This window comes from Podarcis tiliguerta, assembly GCF_965153285.1.
Source record: "Podarcis tiliguerta genome assembly, chromosome: 8".
Lineage (NCBI taxonomy): Eukaryota > Metazoa > Chordata > Lepidosauria > Squamata > Lacertidae > Podarcis > Podarcis tiliguerta.
The window spans coordinates 5,505,003-5,521,988 of NC_139541.1; the positions used below are offsets into that span (position 1 = coordinate 5,505,003).

The window sequence follows — 16,986 nt, forward strand, 5'->3', positions numbered from 1 at the left end:
GTTTACCACAGATTATTTATTTCAAGGCACGAGTAAGAAACCCATCAGGGTGGAAGCAGAGAATCTGTAGCTGCAGTGTGGAGACACCAAAGTGCGTCCCAGTTTACGGAGAGGGGGGCGGGCAGATTCCCTCCTCACATGTATTGCACTTGAAAAGAGTCTTTAGACCCACAACGGACTGGACGCTGGGCCTGGCCATGGTGGGTGGAGCCTGCCCCAGCCAGGGCTGCTGCTGCTGGCATTTATTTATTTACGTATTGAAACGAATAGCTCACCTTTTCCTCCAAGGAACTCAAGGCTTGGTGGTTCTTCTCTCTCTCATATAATCCCAACCACAACAACCCTGAGAGGCCAAGAGGCAGTGTCTGCCCTAAGATCACACCCAGTGAGCTTCATGATGGCTGAGTGGCGATTCGAACCCTGGCCGCCCAGGTCCTATTCCACCCCGTCACCCAGCGTCTCTCAACCTTGGGTCTCCAGGTGCTATTGGACTACAACTCCCATAATCCCTGACAACTGGTCCTGCAAGCCAAGGATGAGGAGAGCTGTGGTCCAACGCCATCTGGGGAAGCAACGTCGAGAGAGGCTCTCTGGGCAGGGCTTAAGTTGCAGCTGACGAGAGGAAGGCTAGCAGACACTCTGTTGGAATAGAAACTAAAAACGAAAGGGAAAGGGCTCTTTTCCTGAGGAGTTGGGACTGGACAGATCAATCCGGAAAGGAGCAGAAGAAAACAACGTCTGCCGTGCTTAGGAGCAAATAGTGTCTCCCCCTCTTGACCTGGCCTTTGTAGCCTGCAGAGAGGGTCAGAACGGAGGCAGGCGGCCCCATCACCCCGAACACCCAGCCATGGATAGTAGGAAGATTCTTCGTTTCACAAAGCAGCTTCTGGTCACCCTGCCTGCCCCACTTTCCCATTGGGCAAACATCCTTAAATAAAACAAGCCAGAGATTAAAAACCCAGAAAGTCCAGGAGGAGCCTTTAGTATCTTCTGTACCAGACTGCCCTGAGGTGCCACATGCAGGCTCCGGGTTCCTACAGGGAGGGAGGGAGCCATGATGCTCCGAAATCACAACTAGATCCTGCCACGGCGGGAGACGTTCTGAGGAAGGAGGCAGAGCACTTCTGGCTTTGCGAGGAACCACACGCTCGACCTCAGGAAGAGCTAGGTCTCACCTCGTCACAGCCTGACGTCTGAGACTTTTGCTCTAGGGACTGGGCGTGGGGCTCCTGGGCAGCCCTTCAAGCACAGGGGGCCGGCCTCTGCTCTCCCCGCATGAAGGCAACCAGCGACTTCTGCGGCCCGGTTCTTACGAGGCCGGAAAGGGCCTCTAGGATTGCCGCAAATGCCCTTGCCGGACCCCAGCTGTGCATCCATCCTTTGAGAAGTGTGGGATCCAAAAGGGGCAGCGCGCTCCTTGGAACGTCAGGCGGGGACCTGGCGCATGGACTTGACGAAGACGATGGCCGCCAGCTCCTTGCAGAATTCTTCGAGGACAACCACCCCCTCCAGGAGGGTACGATGGCCGATCCTGTAAGGAAGCAGCGTGTGAGGCTGAGGAAGCGGCCTGGCCCTCATTTCCTATTGCTCACCTCCCCACTTCTGCTTCTCAAGAACGACAGCACTTTACATTTGCAAAACACCTTCGTCATATATGCACTATCTGCAGCGGCGTTGCGTGGGTTGTCAGCACCCGGGGCAAGGCAAGTAATTTGCGCCCCCTAACCCGGGGCAAGGCAAGTAATTTGTGCCCCCCCCCCGCTGCACTGTCCCTCCCCCAGATAGTCCCTCGCTCTCTCTCCGCACCGCACCGCACGCCTGGCACCCTCCCCTCCACAGTGGGCGGCGACCCGGCGGCTCGGATCGGATTTGCACAGCCAGCACTGCAGTGAGAGAGAGTGAGTGAGCCAGGTAGGGGCAGAGAGCTGCGAGTGCGCCCCCCCCCCCGATGTTGCGCCCGGTGCGCCCGGCCCCCCCTGCACCCCCCACGCTACACCACTGACTATCTGAGTCCTTTGCAACCCTAGCAGAGGAGGCCAGCATCGTGCCCAGGAGGACAGGAGCTTGCCGGAGGGGAGACTTAAACCAAAGACTGCCTCCTTTACAGGTCAGCCTCTTTTCCTCCATGCAGATAGTCATTGGTCAGGGAGTGTTTAGCTGTGATTCCTGCTTCCCAAGGGGAAGGACTAGATGACTCTTGGGGTCCCTTCCAACTCTACAAGTCTCTGATTCTATGGCCTGCACAGCTTTGTCTGATCCTGCTAGGGAAGCAGCAGCAATGCTGCAAATATCAGACTGTGAAGGGAGTAGATGAATATGAAAATGACAGGTTTGGTCGTCCCCATCCCTCCCACCACACCTGAGAGTTTGGGATGTGCCTGAATATAATATGAGAATAGTACAGCATCCTGTTCTCACTGTGGCTAACCAGATGCTTATTGTGGGAAACCCACAAGCCAAGATTGAAGCACGAGAGCCCTCTCTCCCCTCCTGTGGTTTCCAGCAACTGGTGTTCACATGCATTGCTGCCTCCGACTGTGGAGGCAGAGCAGAGCCATCCTGGCTAGCAGCCATCAACAACCCTCTCCTCCTCCTTGACTTTCTCTAATCCTCTTTTAAGTCCATCCAAGTTGGTGGCTACCACTGCCTCCTGTGGAAGGGAGTTCCATAGTTTAACCCTGTGCTGCGCAAAGAAGTCCTTTCTTTTATCTGTTCTGAATATTCCACCATCCAGCTTCATTTTTCCCTATTCACTTGCTGCATGCTGTCTATCATTTTAGGGTTCTCTCATGCAGCCTCTTCTTTACCTTTCCTTTTCTCCAAATGAAGGTTGGCACCAGCCCTTTCAACCTGTGTGCCATGTGCCCCCTAACACTCACTGTTGTTCTTCAGCAGGGACCAGCCCCATCAGCCCCCTCCGGACCAGCAGCAGGTTGGTGGGGAAGTTTGGTATCCGGTGGATCCTTTGCATTAGGTCTCCAATCACCTGGAGGGAGGAGAGACCAGAGGGGCGGCTTGTGAGTCAGGCCTCCAAGTCAGGCGGAGAGGAGGAGCTGGGGGGGGGGCGGCAGGGCTCCCCTTAGCTTAGAGGCACAGGACACCCCAAAAGGCACCTTCTTCCCCAGGCAGCATTCCCCGTTTCTCCCCACCCAGCCTGCCTGCCTTGCCAAGACTAGACATTACCCTGATCAGGACGGAAAAGAGGGTCCTGCAGCCGGGGGCCAGCGGCAAGTAGGGATCCAGGAGGTACTCGTGGAGGTGAGGGTGGGGAAAGAGAGCCAGGCGGGACAGCACCGACGTCACCTGCAGGTTCACTGCGTAGGGCTGCAAGGGAGGAATAAGAAGGGGGGCAGAGGGCTCAACTGTGGGGCGTCATTCACAGCCTGCACAAACAGCCAGGCATTGAGGGTCACCGGAGGGGGAGGGAAGAGAGCAGGAGAGAAACGATTCCCCCCCCCACCCAGTGGCGTAGCGTGGGTTGTCAGCACCCGGGGCAAGGCAAGTAATTTGCGGGGCCCCCCCCCGCTGCACTGTCCCTCCCCCAGATAGCCCCTCGCTCTCTCTCCGCACCGCACCGCACGCCTGGCACCCTCCCCTCCACAGTGGGCGGCGACCCGGCGGCTCGGATCGGATTCGCACAGCCAGCACTGCAATGAGAGTGAGTGAGTGAGCCAGGTAGGGGCAGAGAGCTGCGAGTGCGAGCGCGCCCCCCCCCCAGATGTTGCGCCCGGTGCGGCCGGCCCCCCCTGCACCCCCCACGCTATGCCACTGCCCCCACCCACAACATTCTGCACTTGATCTCTGCAACCAAGACCGTTTTGTTGCATTTTGCAATGGGCCCCAGCTGCAAGGTGGCATTTCAAGGCCTCCCCTGTAGGGATGATCGCTGGGCGGGCAGCCTCAGCTGTCTGAACATCATGCCACCTATCTAACCTTTTGCTTTCTTAGTGGTCTGCCGTGCCTTGTCTGTGACCTTTGTCTCCTTCGTCATACACTGTGCAAGGGGAAAATGACGCGGTGGAAACAGGTGCCAAAATAACTTTGTACCACCCCACAATCTCAGGATTGGAAGATGTGTAAAGATCACAGTTCAAAATCTGACTGGTTTTGCATATTGTGCCAATAAAAGGAGCCTCCACAGAGCTAGCCGGCAGCACAATTTCCACAGAGCTAGCCGGCAGCACAATTTCTGTTCTCATCCTGAAGCAAAGTTCTTAACCCAAGGTAATATTTCTGGGTTAGAAGAGTCTGTAACCTGAAGCGTATGTAACCCAAGGTACCACTGTATTTATTTAGAGCATTTGGGGTACCCTCATCATCAGCCAGAGGCTCCCAGAGTGGCTTACAAGACAAGATACATCATACAAGGGAAGAAGGAAAGGGAGGGATGAGGAAAACAAAAACTCAGGCAGAGATTTCTAAATAGTTGACCAGGTGGCCCAGTTCAGGGGCAGGAGGCAGATGATGGAACTGGGCCTCCAGCACAGCTGATGCAATGAGCCCTGCTGCTCCCACTTTCTCTTCCCCTGAGACCGCCTGATGGAATGGCTGCCCCCAGGCGACAGGTGAGGGGATAGGAAGCCAAATGGAGCTGGCCTCTCACAGCAGAGCCCTGCTTTCCAGCTCCCCCACTGAGGCAGTCCGGTAGAGAATCTTAGCGCTCCATCCTAGATAAGGAAGCAGCCCCTGAGGCTTGTCTCTCCCTGCCGCTTCTAGGCCACAGAAACACCAGGCTCCAGGGTCTCCGCGATGCTGGGCCCTCCCAGCAAGGACCCCTTTCCCATCCTTACCTGGTCCAGGATGCGCATCAGCCGTTCAAAGAGCACTTCCAAGAAACGTCCCTCGTAGAAGCCGGTGCTGGCAGAGCAGGTCTCCAGGGGCCGAGGGGCCTTCGGCCAGTGCCAGCGAGACGCCTTGGTACAACATTCCTGGAACTGACAGAAGAGGAGGGGATGGATCGCAAATGCTGTGAATCGCAGGAGCAGGGAACACCGCCAGGTATCACACATCAGCAGAGATCAGGTAGGCAGGGAGACAAGTGACTCACCAGCACACTGGCATCGTGGACATAGGTGTCATACCCGGCCTCTTCCAGGTAGGCAGAGGTCTTCGCTTCACTGGGAACCAGGCAGAGGAAGCTGAGAAAGAAGGAAGCAGGATGGCAATGATGGGGGGAAAACAAGCCTCTGAGACCCAGGACACAGGTGTGATGGTCAGCATTAGGAAGAATCTTAACATGGCAGCAGGTGTTTTGACAGTGGGATGAACTCCCTCGGAAGGCAGTGCCCTCTCCTTCTCTTGGGAATTTTAAGCAGAGGTTGGATGGCCAGGTGTCAGAGATTCTTCAGCTGTGATTCCAGCAGGGGTTTGGACCAGATGACCAAATATACAGTGGTACCTCGGGTTACATACGCTTCAGATTACAGACTCCACTAACCCAGAAATAGTACCTCGTGTTAAGAACTTTGCTTCAGGATGAGAACAGAAATCGTGCTCTGGCGGTGCGGCGGCAGCAGGAGGCCCCATTAGCTAAAGTGGTGCTTCAGGTTAAGAACAGTTTCAGGTTAAGTACGGACCACCGGAACGAATTAAGTACTTAACCCGAGGTACCACTGTATATACACTGCGGAGATATAATCCGGGCAGGGTTAAAAACTGAGCTGGATGCAGAAAGCCAAGTTGTTTGCCTAATATATCATACAAGCTCCAACCTAAATGCTCAGCCATTAAAAAAAAAAAAATCCTGCAAAATGGCCAAGCCACACAGCTCCCTTTATGGCAGCCCCTGTCTACCTTGTGCCTTCCAGATGTTCTGGACTACAACTCCCATCAGCAGTGGTCAGGACAGCCACACCTGGCTGGCCCTCATGGAAGTAAGAACCATAGAACTGCAGAGTTGGGGGGAGGGACCCATAGAGTTATCTAGCACGTCTGAAATGCTTGGGCCTGGCTGGGCTGGGCTGGGGTGGAGAAGTCTGGCGAAGGCCTGCCTTGTGAGTTCAGTTAAGCTGTTCACATATTGTGAGCCGGTCTCCCCCCCACCCTTCGTACCTGCTGACCACCTCCTTCACGTCCTCCGGCTGGGCTTGCTGCTTTGGGACAGGGACGCCCGGCTTGGTAGACACCTGGAAGCTGGTGCCTGGGAACCCGTCTATGAAGTAGGGATCCTCCTCCAGTTCTCTACATGGACAGAGAACAGAAGCATTGAGTGGCTGGCCTGGACGAGGGCCCCGTCCCCAAACTTTCCTCTCCCGCTCTCACTTACAGCCCATCCTCGCAGGGCTCTTGCTCACGAGCAAGGGACTCCTCCTGCCCAGGTGGGCTTCTCAGGAGGTAGCTACGCTCCTCCAGGTGGTCGAGGACCAGGTGCTGCATGACACGTTGATCCGGAAGCCACAGCAGCTCCTCAAACAGCCTCAGGGTGGCCATACTGATCTGGAGGGGAAGAGGGAAGAAGGGCAAGGAGTCAGGAAAGCTCGCAAGGAGGCCCTGCTCCCAGCACTGGAAGCTGCTGAGTTCCACCACCTCCTGCCACCTGGAAAAAGGTATAGGGAGATGGAAGTCAGGGGTTGGCCATGGGAAGCCTCGCTTCTGGGAGAGAAGCTCTCACTTCAGGCAGCCTGGAGCCACGCCTTGGAGACCCACAGAAACTCCAGGCAGCCGGCAGGCAAGGCCAGTTGGTATCAGACAAGCAAGAGCAGCTATTGAGGGACAAGGGCGCCATGTTGCTGGGTTTTGGGGCTGCAGACTGTCATTTCCCATCTTGATCAAGCCACAAACAAAGGAAGAGGCTGCCGCATCAGGGCAATGGCCCATCAAGTCCAGCATCCTCTTCTCACAGTGGCCAACCAGATGCCCCAAAGGGAATCCTGCAATAGGATCCAAGCAGAGAGCAACTCTCTACATAAGGGAGTCGCTCCTTCCCTTTGATCGTTTTGGTGTTCCTTTTCTGACCTTACTAAGGGGCCTGGAAGATAATAATAATAATAATATTAATAATAATAAGAAGTTGTTTTTATTTATATCCTGCCTTCCCCAGCCAAAGCCGGGCTCAGAGTGGCTAACAACAATAAAAGTAACACAGCATTCTAAAATCAATTCAACTTAAAATCAATTCAAAATCAAATTAATGGCAACCATTAGGCGAGAGTTCTATGAGGATTACCGAAGGAGGGGGTAAGGCTGTGCCCTGACCAAAGGCCTGGTGGAACAGCTCTGTCTTGCAGGCCCTGCGGAAAGATGTCAAGTCCTGCAGGGCCCTAGTCTCTTGCGACAGAGCGTTCCACCAGATCGGGGCCACGGCCGAAAAAGCCCTGGCTCTGGTTGAGGCCAGCCTAACCTCCCTGTGTCACAGGACTTCCAAGATGTTTTTGTTTGAAGACCATAAGGTCCTCCGTGGGACATACCAGGAGAGGCGGTCCCATAGGTACGAGGGTCCTAGGCCGTATAGGGCGTTGAAGGTTAAAGCCAGCACCTTAAACCTGATCCTGTACCCCACCGGGAACCAGTGCAGCTGGTATAGCACCGGGTGAATGTGATCCCGCAGAGAGGACCCCGTAAGGAGTCTCACATTCTGCACCCGCTGGAGTTTCTGGGTCAGTCTCAAGGGCAGCCCCACGTAGAGTAGAGATTCAACCACAAAGCTTACTGCTATCCTGGGGAAGCCTCAGCTACTGCTGAAGGCTTCATTTCCTCCTAAAGAGCTGAGCCTGATTCCTTCCCTGGGGTTCACTAAGCCTCAAAGGCACCATGAGAGTTTCCATTTTGCAAGGGAAGGTTCGGGGGGCAGGGGGAGGGCTGGAAAAGCGTCCCCCATGCTGGGATCTCCTTGGCCTGCTGTGGTCTTTGGTCATCACTATCGCCCCAGGGGTAAGTTCCCAACAAGTGGGGAGAAGACCTCAAGCCCAACAAAACCCATAATCCCCAACCCCGCTCTGAAACTCCTGGGAGCATGGAAGTTTTCGTGACTCAGAAAAAGTCCTCTGCACATGCTCTGAGGCTTTTGATTGCTTCCCACAAGGAAGCGCTGATGCTTGGCCTTCAAAGGCTTGAAGAACTCCGTCTTATCTAGATGAAGACCTGAGCAGCCTGAGGTCCAGCAAGCTGTTGCCCCCTAAGGGCAACCTGACCCAAGCACTGAGCCACTGCTGCGTGCTGCATCTTTCTCCCCACTGACGCTTGCAGGAATGCTGCTCAGGTGGAACCTTTCCAGCAGGATTTCAGCTCACCTCGTCAGACAAGTGGTTGCAGCGCTCAATCAGCTGGGAGCAGAGGTGGTGTTGCGGCTGGTGGCCTAAATCCTTGGGCACTGCGGGCTCTTCCTTGGTTCCCAGCACAAACCCAACCAATTCCTGGAGGAGCGCAGGAGAGCGGATGTGTCTTACCAAGGCAGTCAGGACAGCTGTCGAGAGAAGGATGCCGCGTTCTGACCTGCCAAGGAAGACAGGGATGAATGAGGAGGGCTGACTCTGGCCATGGGCTTATTAGGCAGGTCTCTGAGTTCCCCCAAGCAGGACAAGGCTTGGTGCTCACCCCTCTTTCCGTGCTAAGCTTGGACTCACATTTGCAGGAGCTGGGACTGCAGGACTCCCTGGAAGAACCTCTGAGCCACCGTCTCACTTACGGCACCTGCCACAACCTGGTGGGGTGAAACACCACAATGACGCATCGTGAGCTCCGCAGCTCCTCCACATTCAGAAACCCGAGTCAGCTAGCAGGCCAAGGGAGAAGTGACAATGCAGAAAAAGCTCCCTGCAACTTGGAGGGAAAGGGGCAAAGAGCCTGAGGCAGCTTCCAAAGACTTACCGTATTTTTCGCCCTATAGGACGCACTTTTTCCCCTCCAAAAATGAAGGGGAAATGTGTGTGCGTCCTATGGGGCGAATGCAGGCTTTGCACACCTCTCCGCAAGCAGCAGGAGCCCAGCGCTGGGCTCCCGCTGCTTGTGGAGAGTTGCCCGCATGCTGAAGCCTGCACGCGCTGAGCTCAGCGCGTCCAGGTTTCGCGGACCTCTCTGCAAGCAGCGGGAGCCAGCGCTGGGCTCCCACGGCTTGCAGAGAGCTGCCTGTTTGGGGGCTGGGGTCGGGGGAAGCTCCCCTTTATTCCCCCCCCCCAAAAAAACTAGGTGCGCCTTATGGGACGGTGCGTCCTATAGGGCGAAAAATACGGTAACTACGTGGATGTGGGTGGAGATTTCAGCAGGAGGTCTCTCCCTTTTTAAATATTTTATTAAAGTTTTCTTGGTTTACAAAGGTATGCACAATGCCTCTTTTTTCAAGTTCCATTTTCCGTAGGTCAGTTTCATTTGTTGAGACATTAAGGTTACATTAGGAAGAAAAAAGGGGAGAAGAGGTGGAGGGGGCCATGGTGGGTGGGGTCGGGAGGCGATATTTCTGTTTTGCTTAATGTATGTGTGGGTTTTTGTGTCAGTGTTGTTTGTGCAGGTTCTCTGCTGTTCACTTGTGTTCCTTTGGTGGTGAGAGAAGTTGGGGTTGGCCTAGGGTGTGGTTGTTCATTTGTGGTTGGCTGTGGTGATCTTTGTTTTTGTGTGTGACTGGGGTGGGTGGGTGTTTTTGAATCAGGTTAGCCATATTGATTCATATGCTGTTGGTGGATTCTTGTTGTCGTCTTGTTGGGCTGTGTATGTGATGAAGGGGAGCCATATTGGGGTGAAGGTATCATCTTCTATTAGTCCCCGTGTCAGTTTCAGTTTATCGGTTAATTTTTCTAGTAGGGCTGTTTCCCATACTATTTGGTACCATTGGTCCATGCTTACTCTTGACAGGTCTCTCCAGTGTCTGGATATGACATTTCTGGTTGCTGAGAGTAGGTGGGCTATGAGTTCTTTGTTATATGAGTGGGCATTATTGTCTTGGAATATGTTTAGTAGGGCCAGTTCTGGGGTGATTTCTAATACCTGCTTAGTTATTTTACATATTTCTTGTATGGCTGTTGTCCAGAATAGTTGGATTTTGGGGCACTCCCACCACATGTGGAGGTATGTCCTGTGGAGGTGCACCCTCTCCAGCATTTTGGTGAGGTTCCTGGGCGTATTAGCTCTAGTTTCCTTGGTGTTAGGTACCACCTGTAGGTGAGTTTCAGAGTGAGTTCTCAGCAGGCGGTCTCTTACCGGGTGTGCTTCTTTCACTAGGCAATCACAGAGATCGAGCCAGGCAAAGAAAGCCTCCAGGCTGGCATGGCCTGGGAAGGCGTTCTCCTCAACGCAGCTGCCCTGAAGCCTGGAAGGGCGAGAGGTACAGTTCAGCAATGTATGGAGCACTGCTCTGTCTGAACATCTTGTCAGGCAGATTGAGAGTGAGACGCAAAACTAAGTCTGACAGCCTCAACACAGACTGGTTTGGGTTATACAGAGACAGAATAGGGAGGGAGATGTGTACTTTGCCTGACATTCACTGAAAGTCAGTGTTTTACAGTGGATAAATACGCTTCAGGATAAGTATTTTGGGGTTGCACTCTGCAGCGACCCGGAAGTAATGGAGTGTGTTACTTCCGGGTTTCGCCGCTTGCGCATACGGTAAAAAATGACGTCATGTGTGGAAGTGGCAAAACGCAACCCGCGCATCTTACGTTCTAGCGGGGCTCTGGAACGGATTCCGTTCGCATCCCGAGGTACCACTGTACTTTGGTTCCTGAATGGCTTGGCTCCCAAACAAATCGGCTCCTGAACACCGCAAACTGGAAGTGAGTATTCCGGTTTGTGAACGCTTTTCGGAAGCCGAAACGTCTGACGCGGCTTATGCGGCTTCCAACTGGGTGCAGGAAGCTCCTGCAGCCAATCGGAAGCAGCGCCTTGGTTTTCGAACCATTTCGGGAGTCGAATGGACTCCTGGAACGTATTAAGTTTGAGAACCAAGGTACCACTGTATCTCTGTGTATACCAGTTTTTCAATCCTACGCTCTTCAGCTTTAAAGTAAGGTTGCATTCTGTGTGGGGGTTAAGTTCCAGGGATCACAGATATATGCAAAAACACGTATACCTGAACTAACCCCTTCAAACCTGCCCCCACATGAGAATCCTTATCTTCCAGAGCTGGTGCTTACTCCCCAAGCAAGGCAGAGAGCTTTGAAGATCTTGAAAGATTCCGGTAAGCAAGACAGAGCACTTGAAAGCTCTTTCAACGCTGGGAGAACCCGGCGCAAAAACCCACAAATTTTAAGCTCTCCACCTTGCCTGCATTTAATCTACTCAATTTCAACTAGCCAGCTTTAAACCACACAAGGTTGAAATTGTGCAAGTTATTTGCGATTAAGATGCTATCGTACTGTTATTTCCCTTGAAGAGTTTGGATTTGATATCCCGCTTTATCACTACCCGAAGGAGTCTCAAAGCGGCTAACATTCCCCTTTCCCTTCCTCCCCCACAACAAACACTCTGTGAGGTGAGTGGGGCAGAGAGACTTCAGAGAAGTGTGACTGGCCCAAGGTCACCCAGCAGCTGCAGGTGGAGGAGCGGAGACGCGAACCCGGTTCCCCAGATTACAAGTCTATCGCTCTTAACCACTACACCACACTGGCTCTCCTTGCCCATGTGTAAGTCTCTGTATTACTTTTGCGACAAAAAAAATCAATAAAAAGTTATGGAAATATACAGTGGTACCTCGGGTTAAGTACTTAATTCGTTCTGGAGGTCCATTCTTAACCTGAAACTGTTCTTAACCTGAAGCACTACTTTAGCTAATGGAGCCTCCTGCTGCCGATATCTGTTCTCATCCTGAAGCAAAGTTCTTAACCCGAGGTACTATTTCTGGGTTAGCGGAGTCTGTGACCTGAAGTGTATGTAACCTGAAGCATCTGTAACCTGAAGCATCTGTAACCTGAGGTACCACTGTATATGTAAATGGGGGAATGCTTCCCCACGGTGCCAGATATCACGCAGGCACAGTTAATGCTGAAAGGAGGGCACTGGGACCCCAAGACCTATAGTGGGGGTGGGCGGGCTGTTATCCCCACTCAGTAGCAGTGCCAGGCATTGTTTGGAGGGAGGAAGAAAAGGAAACATCCCCGGGGCCTGGCACCATCCAGAATGACTCTGGCAGTGTCTCTCCCAGTCCAAGTCTTGATAGGGAATCTAGTACCGATTCAATACAAGCTTGAGTCTTAATGGTGTCAAATACTCTGTACCCTCAATTAAATGTTGTTTAACATGTTGTCATATTTTCAATGTACCGTATCTTTTGCTCCATAAGACGCACTTGTTTCCTCCTAAAAAGTAAGGGGAAATGTCTGTGGGTTTTATGGAGCGAATGCGTGGTCCCTGGAGCTGAATTGCCCGGGGTAAAAAAACAGATTGCGCTTTTTTTTAAAAAAAAAAAAAGAGGGAAGGGGATGTTGAAACAAAGCCGCTGAGCAGCTGATCTGCAAGTGATTGGGTAGGGAGATAAGGGACTCTAGAGATAAAGGAGGCTGCCTGGGAGGGAGGAGGTAAAAGCACATGGATCCTCAGGATTTTTGTGTTGGGTCACCCCAAATTCACCATCAGATCACATAGCATGTCCATGGCTACAGCCTGTACCAAAAAAATCATGTATCCACTGTTTGTGGGGCCACAATGGCGCAAAAATGTGGTTACAAAGCATAGATCCACATGGATTCTCAAGATTTTTGCATTTGGCTACCCCAAACTCACCGTCAGATCACATATCATGTCTGTGGCCACAGCATGAACCACAAAAATCATATATCCACTGTTTCGTTCAGAATGTTTTTTTTCCTTGTTTTCCTCCTCTAAAAACTATGTGTGTCTTATGGTCAGGTGCGTGTTATGGAGCGAAAAATACGGTAATTATTAATTGGCAGCATTGCATTTGGAAGTTGGTTGGTTGTTTTTTTACAAAATGGTGTATGGATTTATGGAGACTTATGGGCTGCTGTGGGTGGCACTGTGGGTAAAAGCCTCAGTGCCTAGGGCTTGCCGATCGAAAGGTCGGAGGTTCGAATCCCCGCGGCAGGGTGCGCTCCCGCTGTTCGGTCCCAGCGCCTGCCAACCTAGCAGTTCGAAAGCACACCTGGGTGCAAGTAGATAAATAGGGACCGCTTACTAGCGGGAAGGTAAACGGCGTTTCCGTGTGTGGCTCTGGCTCGCCAGAGCAGCGATGTCACGCTGGCCACGTGACCCGGAAGTGTCTCCGGACAGCGCTGGCCCCCGGCCTCTTGAGTGAGATGGGCGCACAACCCTAGAGTCTGTCAAGACTGGCCCGTACGGCAGGGGTACCTTTATGGGCTGGGAGGGAGAAACCTGCATCCATAAGAATGTTAAGAAGAACCCAGTGGGATCAGGCCAATGGGCCCACCTAGTCCAGCGGCCAACCAGATTCCCCAAAGTGGGAAATGTGCAAGCAGGATCCAAGCACAAGAGCCCCCCCCCCCCCCCGGGGTGTCTAGCAACTGGTCTTCAGAAGCAATACTTCCTCCTAAACAGTCCCAATGAGGGCTCCTTGGTTCCCAGGGAACAAGCCATGCAAAACCAGCTAGGCCACTTCACTCGCTGGTGGAGGACCAAGGTCTAGGCCTCCTTGTGGCCCCAAAACTCTGGGGGTATCTTGAATGGCAGATGAAGATGATGGACTTTTCAGAGCTAGCCGACCTGACTGGAAGAGTCCGCGACCAGAAGGAGGAGGAGTACCAGGAGGAAAGGATGAAATTTAGTTAGATATGTTAAGATAACTTAATTGGGAAAATTTGCAAATATCAGATAGGCTTAGGGTTTAAATATGTGATGTTAGAGTATAAAATGTTTAAAGTTAAAATGAAAAGAAAGAATGATGTTAAGTGATTAAGTTAATCTTATGAGAAATTTGGTTTTGAAAAACTGTTACAAAGATATATACAGTGGTGCCCCGCAAGACGAATGCCTCGCAAGACGGAAAACCCGCTAGACGAAAGGGTTTTCCGTTTTGGAGGTGCTTCACAAAACGAATTTCCTATGGGCTTGCTTCGCAAGACAAAAATGTCTTGTGAGTTCCTGCGGGGTTTTTTCCTCCCCCCCCCCTTTCCCAAGCCACTAAGCCGCTTAACAGCTGATCCGCTAAGCCGCTTAACTGCTGATCCGCTAAGCCGCTTATCAGCTGATCCGCTAAGCCCGCTAAGCCGCTAATAGCGCTAATCCGCTAATGGGCTTGCTTCGCAAAACGAAAAAAACCGCAAGATGAAGAGACTCGCGGAACAAATTAATTTCGTCTTGCGAGGCACCACTGTATACTGAAACTCAGCCACAGGGATTAGAGGAAGTCACCTAAAAATGTTATGAAGAATGGATTAAGTACAGTTAGGATTTATGTTTGTTTGTTTGTTTGTTTAAAATTTTTGGAAAACCAATAAAACTTTTTTTTAAAAACAAACCAAACTCTGGGGGTATCTTTACCTCCAGCTGACCGGCTGAAGCGTAGTGACATCGGCAGGGTTGACAGTGGCTGGGATGGCCTGGCACAGCATGCAGAGGTGGTCAGCCACCAGGGGGCAAAGCCTGCTGTCTCGCGCCAGAGCCAGGGCAGCTGCTTGATGGTCGATGCTGGTTAGCAGTAGAAGGTTCTCCTGAGCTTTGAGGGCAACCTTCCTCTTCTGCAAGGGAGGGAAAACAACGCTCCTGAAGCCCCTCCTTGATATGAAGCCTCACCTTCTCCACCTGCCCTAGCAAGAGGCAGCGTACGCCCCACCCCACGGCCCCTTACCTTGCTCTTGCACAAGCTGATGAGGGAGGCCACCAGGTTTGGGGAAGAGGAGGCTGGTTCCACAAGCCGCACCTCGCAGGAAGCTTCCTCCGGGCACAGTCTTCTGTCCTGCTCTACAGGGGTGGGCAGGGTCCGGGAAGGGTCCAAGGCAGGCTCTGCTGTTGCTCCCTGAGGTTGGAGGGCCTGATCCACTTTCTGCCCACTCGCCACATTCTTGCCCTTGAAAACGGGGGGGAGAATCTGGCTACGTTATCCCTGTTTGGCATGCTGGGCTTAAGGTGGGAAATCAAGCAAAGACACAATCCCCCAGCTGGGTCCAACCCGTAGGTGGCTCCTCCAGAATCAACACCAGGCACAGGAAAGAAGAAGAAGAAGAAGAAGAAGAGTTTGGATTTGATATCCCGCCTTTCACTCCCTTTAAGGAGTCTCAAAGCGGCTAACATTCTCCTTTCCCTTCCTCCCCCACAACAAACACTCTGTGAGGTGAGTGGGGCTGAGAGACTTCAGAGAAGTGTGACTGGCCCAAGGTCACCCAGCAGCTGCATGTGGAGGAGCGGAGACACGAACCCAGTTCCCCAGATTACGAGACTACCGCTCTTAACCACTACACCACACTGGCTCTCCCTCACTGACTCAGCTCTTCAGATGTTTTGAGACTACAACTCCCATCATCCCTAGCTAACAGGACCAGTGGTCAGGGATGATGGGAATTGTAGTCTCAAAACATCTGGAGGGCCGAGTTTGCCTAGGCCTGATCAATACGCTTGGAATGAACCTGAGCTTTGCAGCTGAGCACCCACTGCAGAAAGCAACACCCACTGAGCCCCTTCCAATAATAAGTAAACCGCTTGATTCCTAAAACGAAATGAGTTAGCTATTTCATGCAATTCATACACTGCTTGATTTGCAGACCCAACATGAAAGGCTTGTTTGGTGTGCATGGTTTGGGAGCACTGGGGATTCATTCTCTCTCTCTCTCTCACACACACACACCGAATAACTGTGGAAATAGGCAGAAAAAGAATTAAGTGGTCTGTCAAGACTCTCAGCAATTTTTAAGTGGTCTGGCCGGGAGAAAACAGTTTTGGAACCACTGACTTAAGATAATTTCTGTTGAGTAAATGCTATATAACTTTTGAAAATAAAGCAATAAAAGATCAGGTATGTGTATTTCTGTAGCAGTAATAAATAATAATAATAATAATAATAATAATAATAATAATAATAATAATAATAATTTATTATTTATACCCCGCCCATCTGGGCAGCTCTGGCCAGCTTCCAAAAAAATATTAAAATACTGTACTATATCAAACATTAAAAGCTTCCCTAAACAGAGCTGCCTTCGGATGCCTTCTAAAAGTCTGGTAGTTGTTGTTCTCTTTGACGTCTGGTGGGAGGGCATTCCATAGAGCGGGTGCCACTACCAAGAAGGCCCTCTGCCTGGTTCCCTGTAACTTGACTTCTCGCAGTGAGGGAACCGCTAGAAGGCCCTCGGAGCTCAGTGTCCGGGTAGAACGATGGGGATGGAGACGCTCCTTCAGATATACTGGACCGAGGCCGTTTAGGGCTTTAAAGGTCATCCACGCACATACAGACCTTGCGAAAACAGAGCACTCTGCAGTCTGTCCCAGACTGTTAAAAGATGTACTGGCACCTGGAAGCAAGCAGATCCAAGAGTCCCTCACCTCTAGGACGTAGGGCAGCAGGGCCGGATCCTGTTTGATCTTGGTACACAGGGCAGCAACAAGCTGCATCATTTCCTTCTCAGGCTCAGAGCCTAGCGCGTCGTTTCCAAGGTGGAGGAGTTTCTGTAGAAGGACAGTGGGTGGGTGGGTGAGGGTAGCAGTGGCTCCAAGGAGCAAATGGGTAGAAAGATGCTTCAGGAATACAGTACAATCACATCTTATGGACATTTAAGATGCTCAATTTCAACCATACGGGGTTGAAGTCCGCTGGCTGAAATCCTGCAAGTTAAATGCAAGCAAGTTGGAGAGATTAATAGCTTTTTTTGCGCAGGGAAAACCCGCTGCGAAAAGAGTTTTTATACATCAAACCCGCACGTAAGATGCAATCTTACTGTGACCAAAAGAGTTTTGAGCCCAGGGCTCAGAATCACGCGAACCAAGAGAAAACATGCAAGTCTGCTTTGTTTTCGAAAATGGAATCCTGCTCTTGTAAGCAGAACTTGAGTTGCCTTGGCACAGAATTTGATTTTTCTTTGCCAGCACGGAGTACAATGCTAATTGGAACTTTCACCAGATCTGACGGGGAGGGGAGTGCCAGAAATTGCCTTCTTT

General features: G+C 51.9%; 1 protein-coding gene across 1 annotated transcript in view; it reads right to left on the bottom strand.

Moving 5' to 3' along the window:
- FHIP2B (FHF complex subunit HOOK interacting protein 2B) overlaps positions 1-16,986 on the bottom strand; it is a 20,951-nt gene continuing 3,965 nt past the window's right edge. Inside the window, exons 5-17 of the mRNA XM_083453913.1 lie at positions 16,375-16,497; positions 14,687-14,905; positions 14,380-14,576; positions 10,129-10,237; positions 8,562-8,638; positions 8,229-8,430; positions 6,266-6,435; positions 6,052-6,180; positions 5,048-5,138; positions 4,791-4,934; positions 3,184-3,324; positions 2,880-2,986; positions 1-1,531 (exon numbers count right to left, since the gene is read on the bottom strand). Of these exons, the coding sequence (XP_083310039.1) occupies positions 1,426-1,531; positions 2,880-2,986; positions 3,184-3,324; positions 4,791-4,934; positions 5,048-5,138; positions 6,052-6,180; positions 6,266-6,435; positions 8,229-8,430; positions 8,562-8,638; positions 10,129-10,237; positions 14,380-14,576; positions 14,687-14,905; positions 16,375-16,497 (1,815 nt within the window). The 3' untranslated portion in view covers positions 1-1,425. The remainder of the gene's footprint in view (positions 1,532-2,879; positions 2,987-3,183; positions 3,325-4,790; positions 4,935-5,047; positions 5,139-6,051; positions 6,181-6,265; positions 6,436-8,228; positions 8,431-8,561; positions 8,639-10,128; positions 10,238-14,379; positions 14,577-14,686; positions 14,906-16,374; positions 16,498-16,986) is intronic.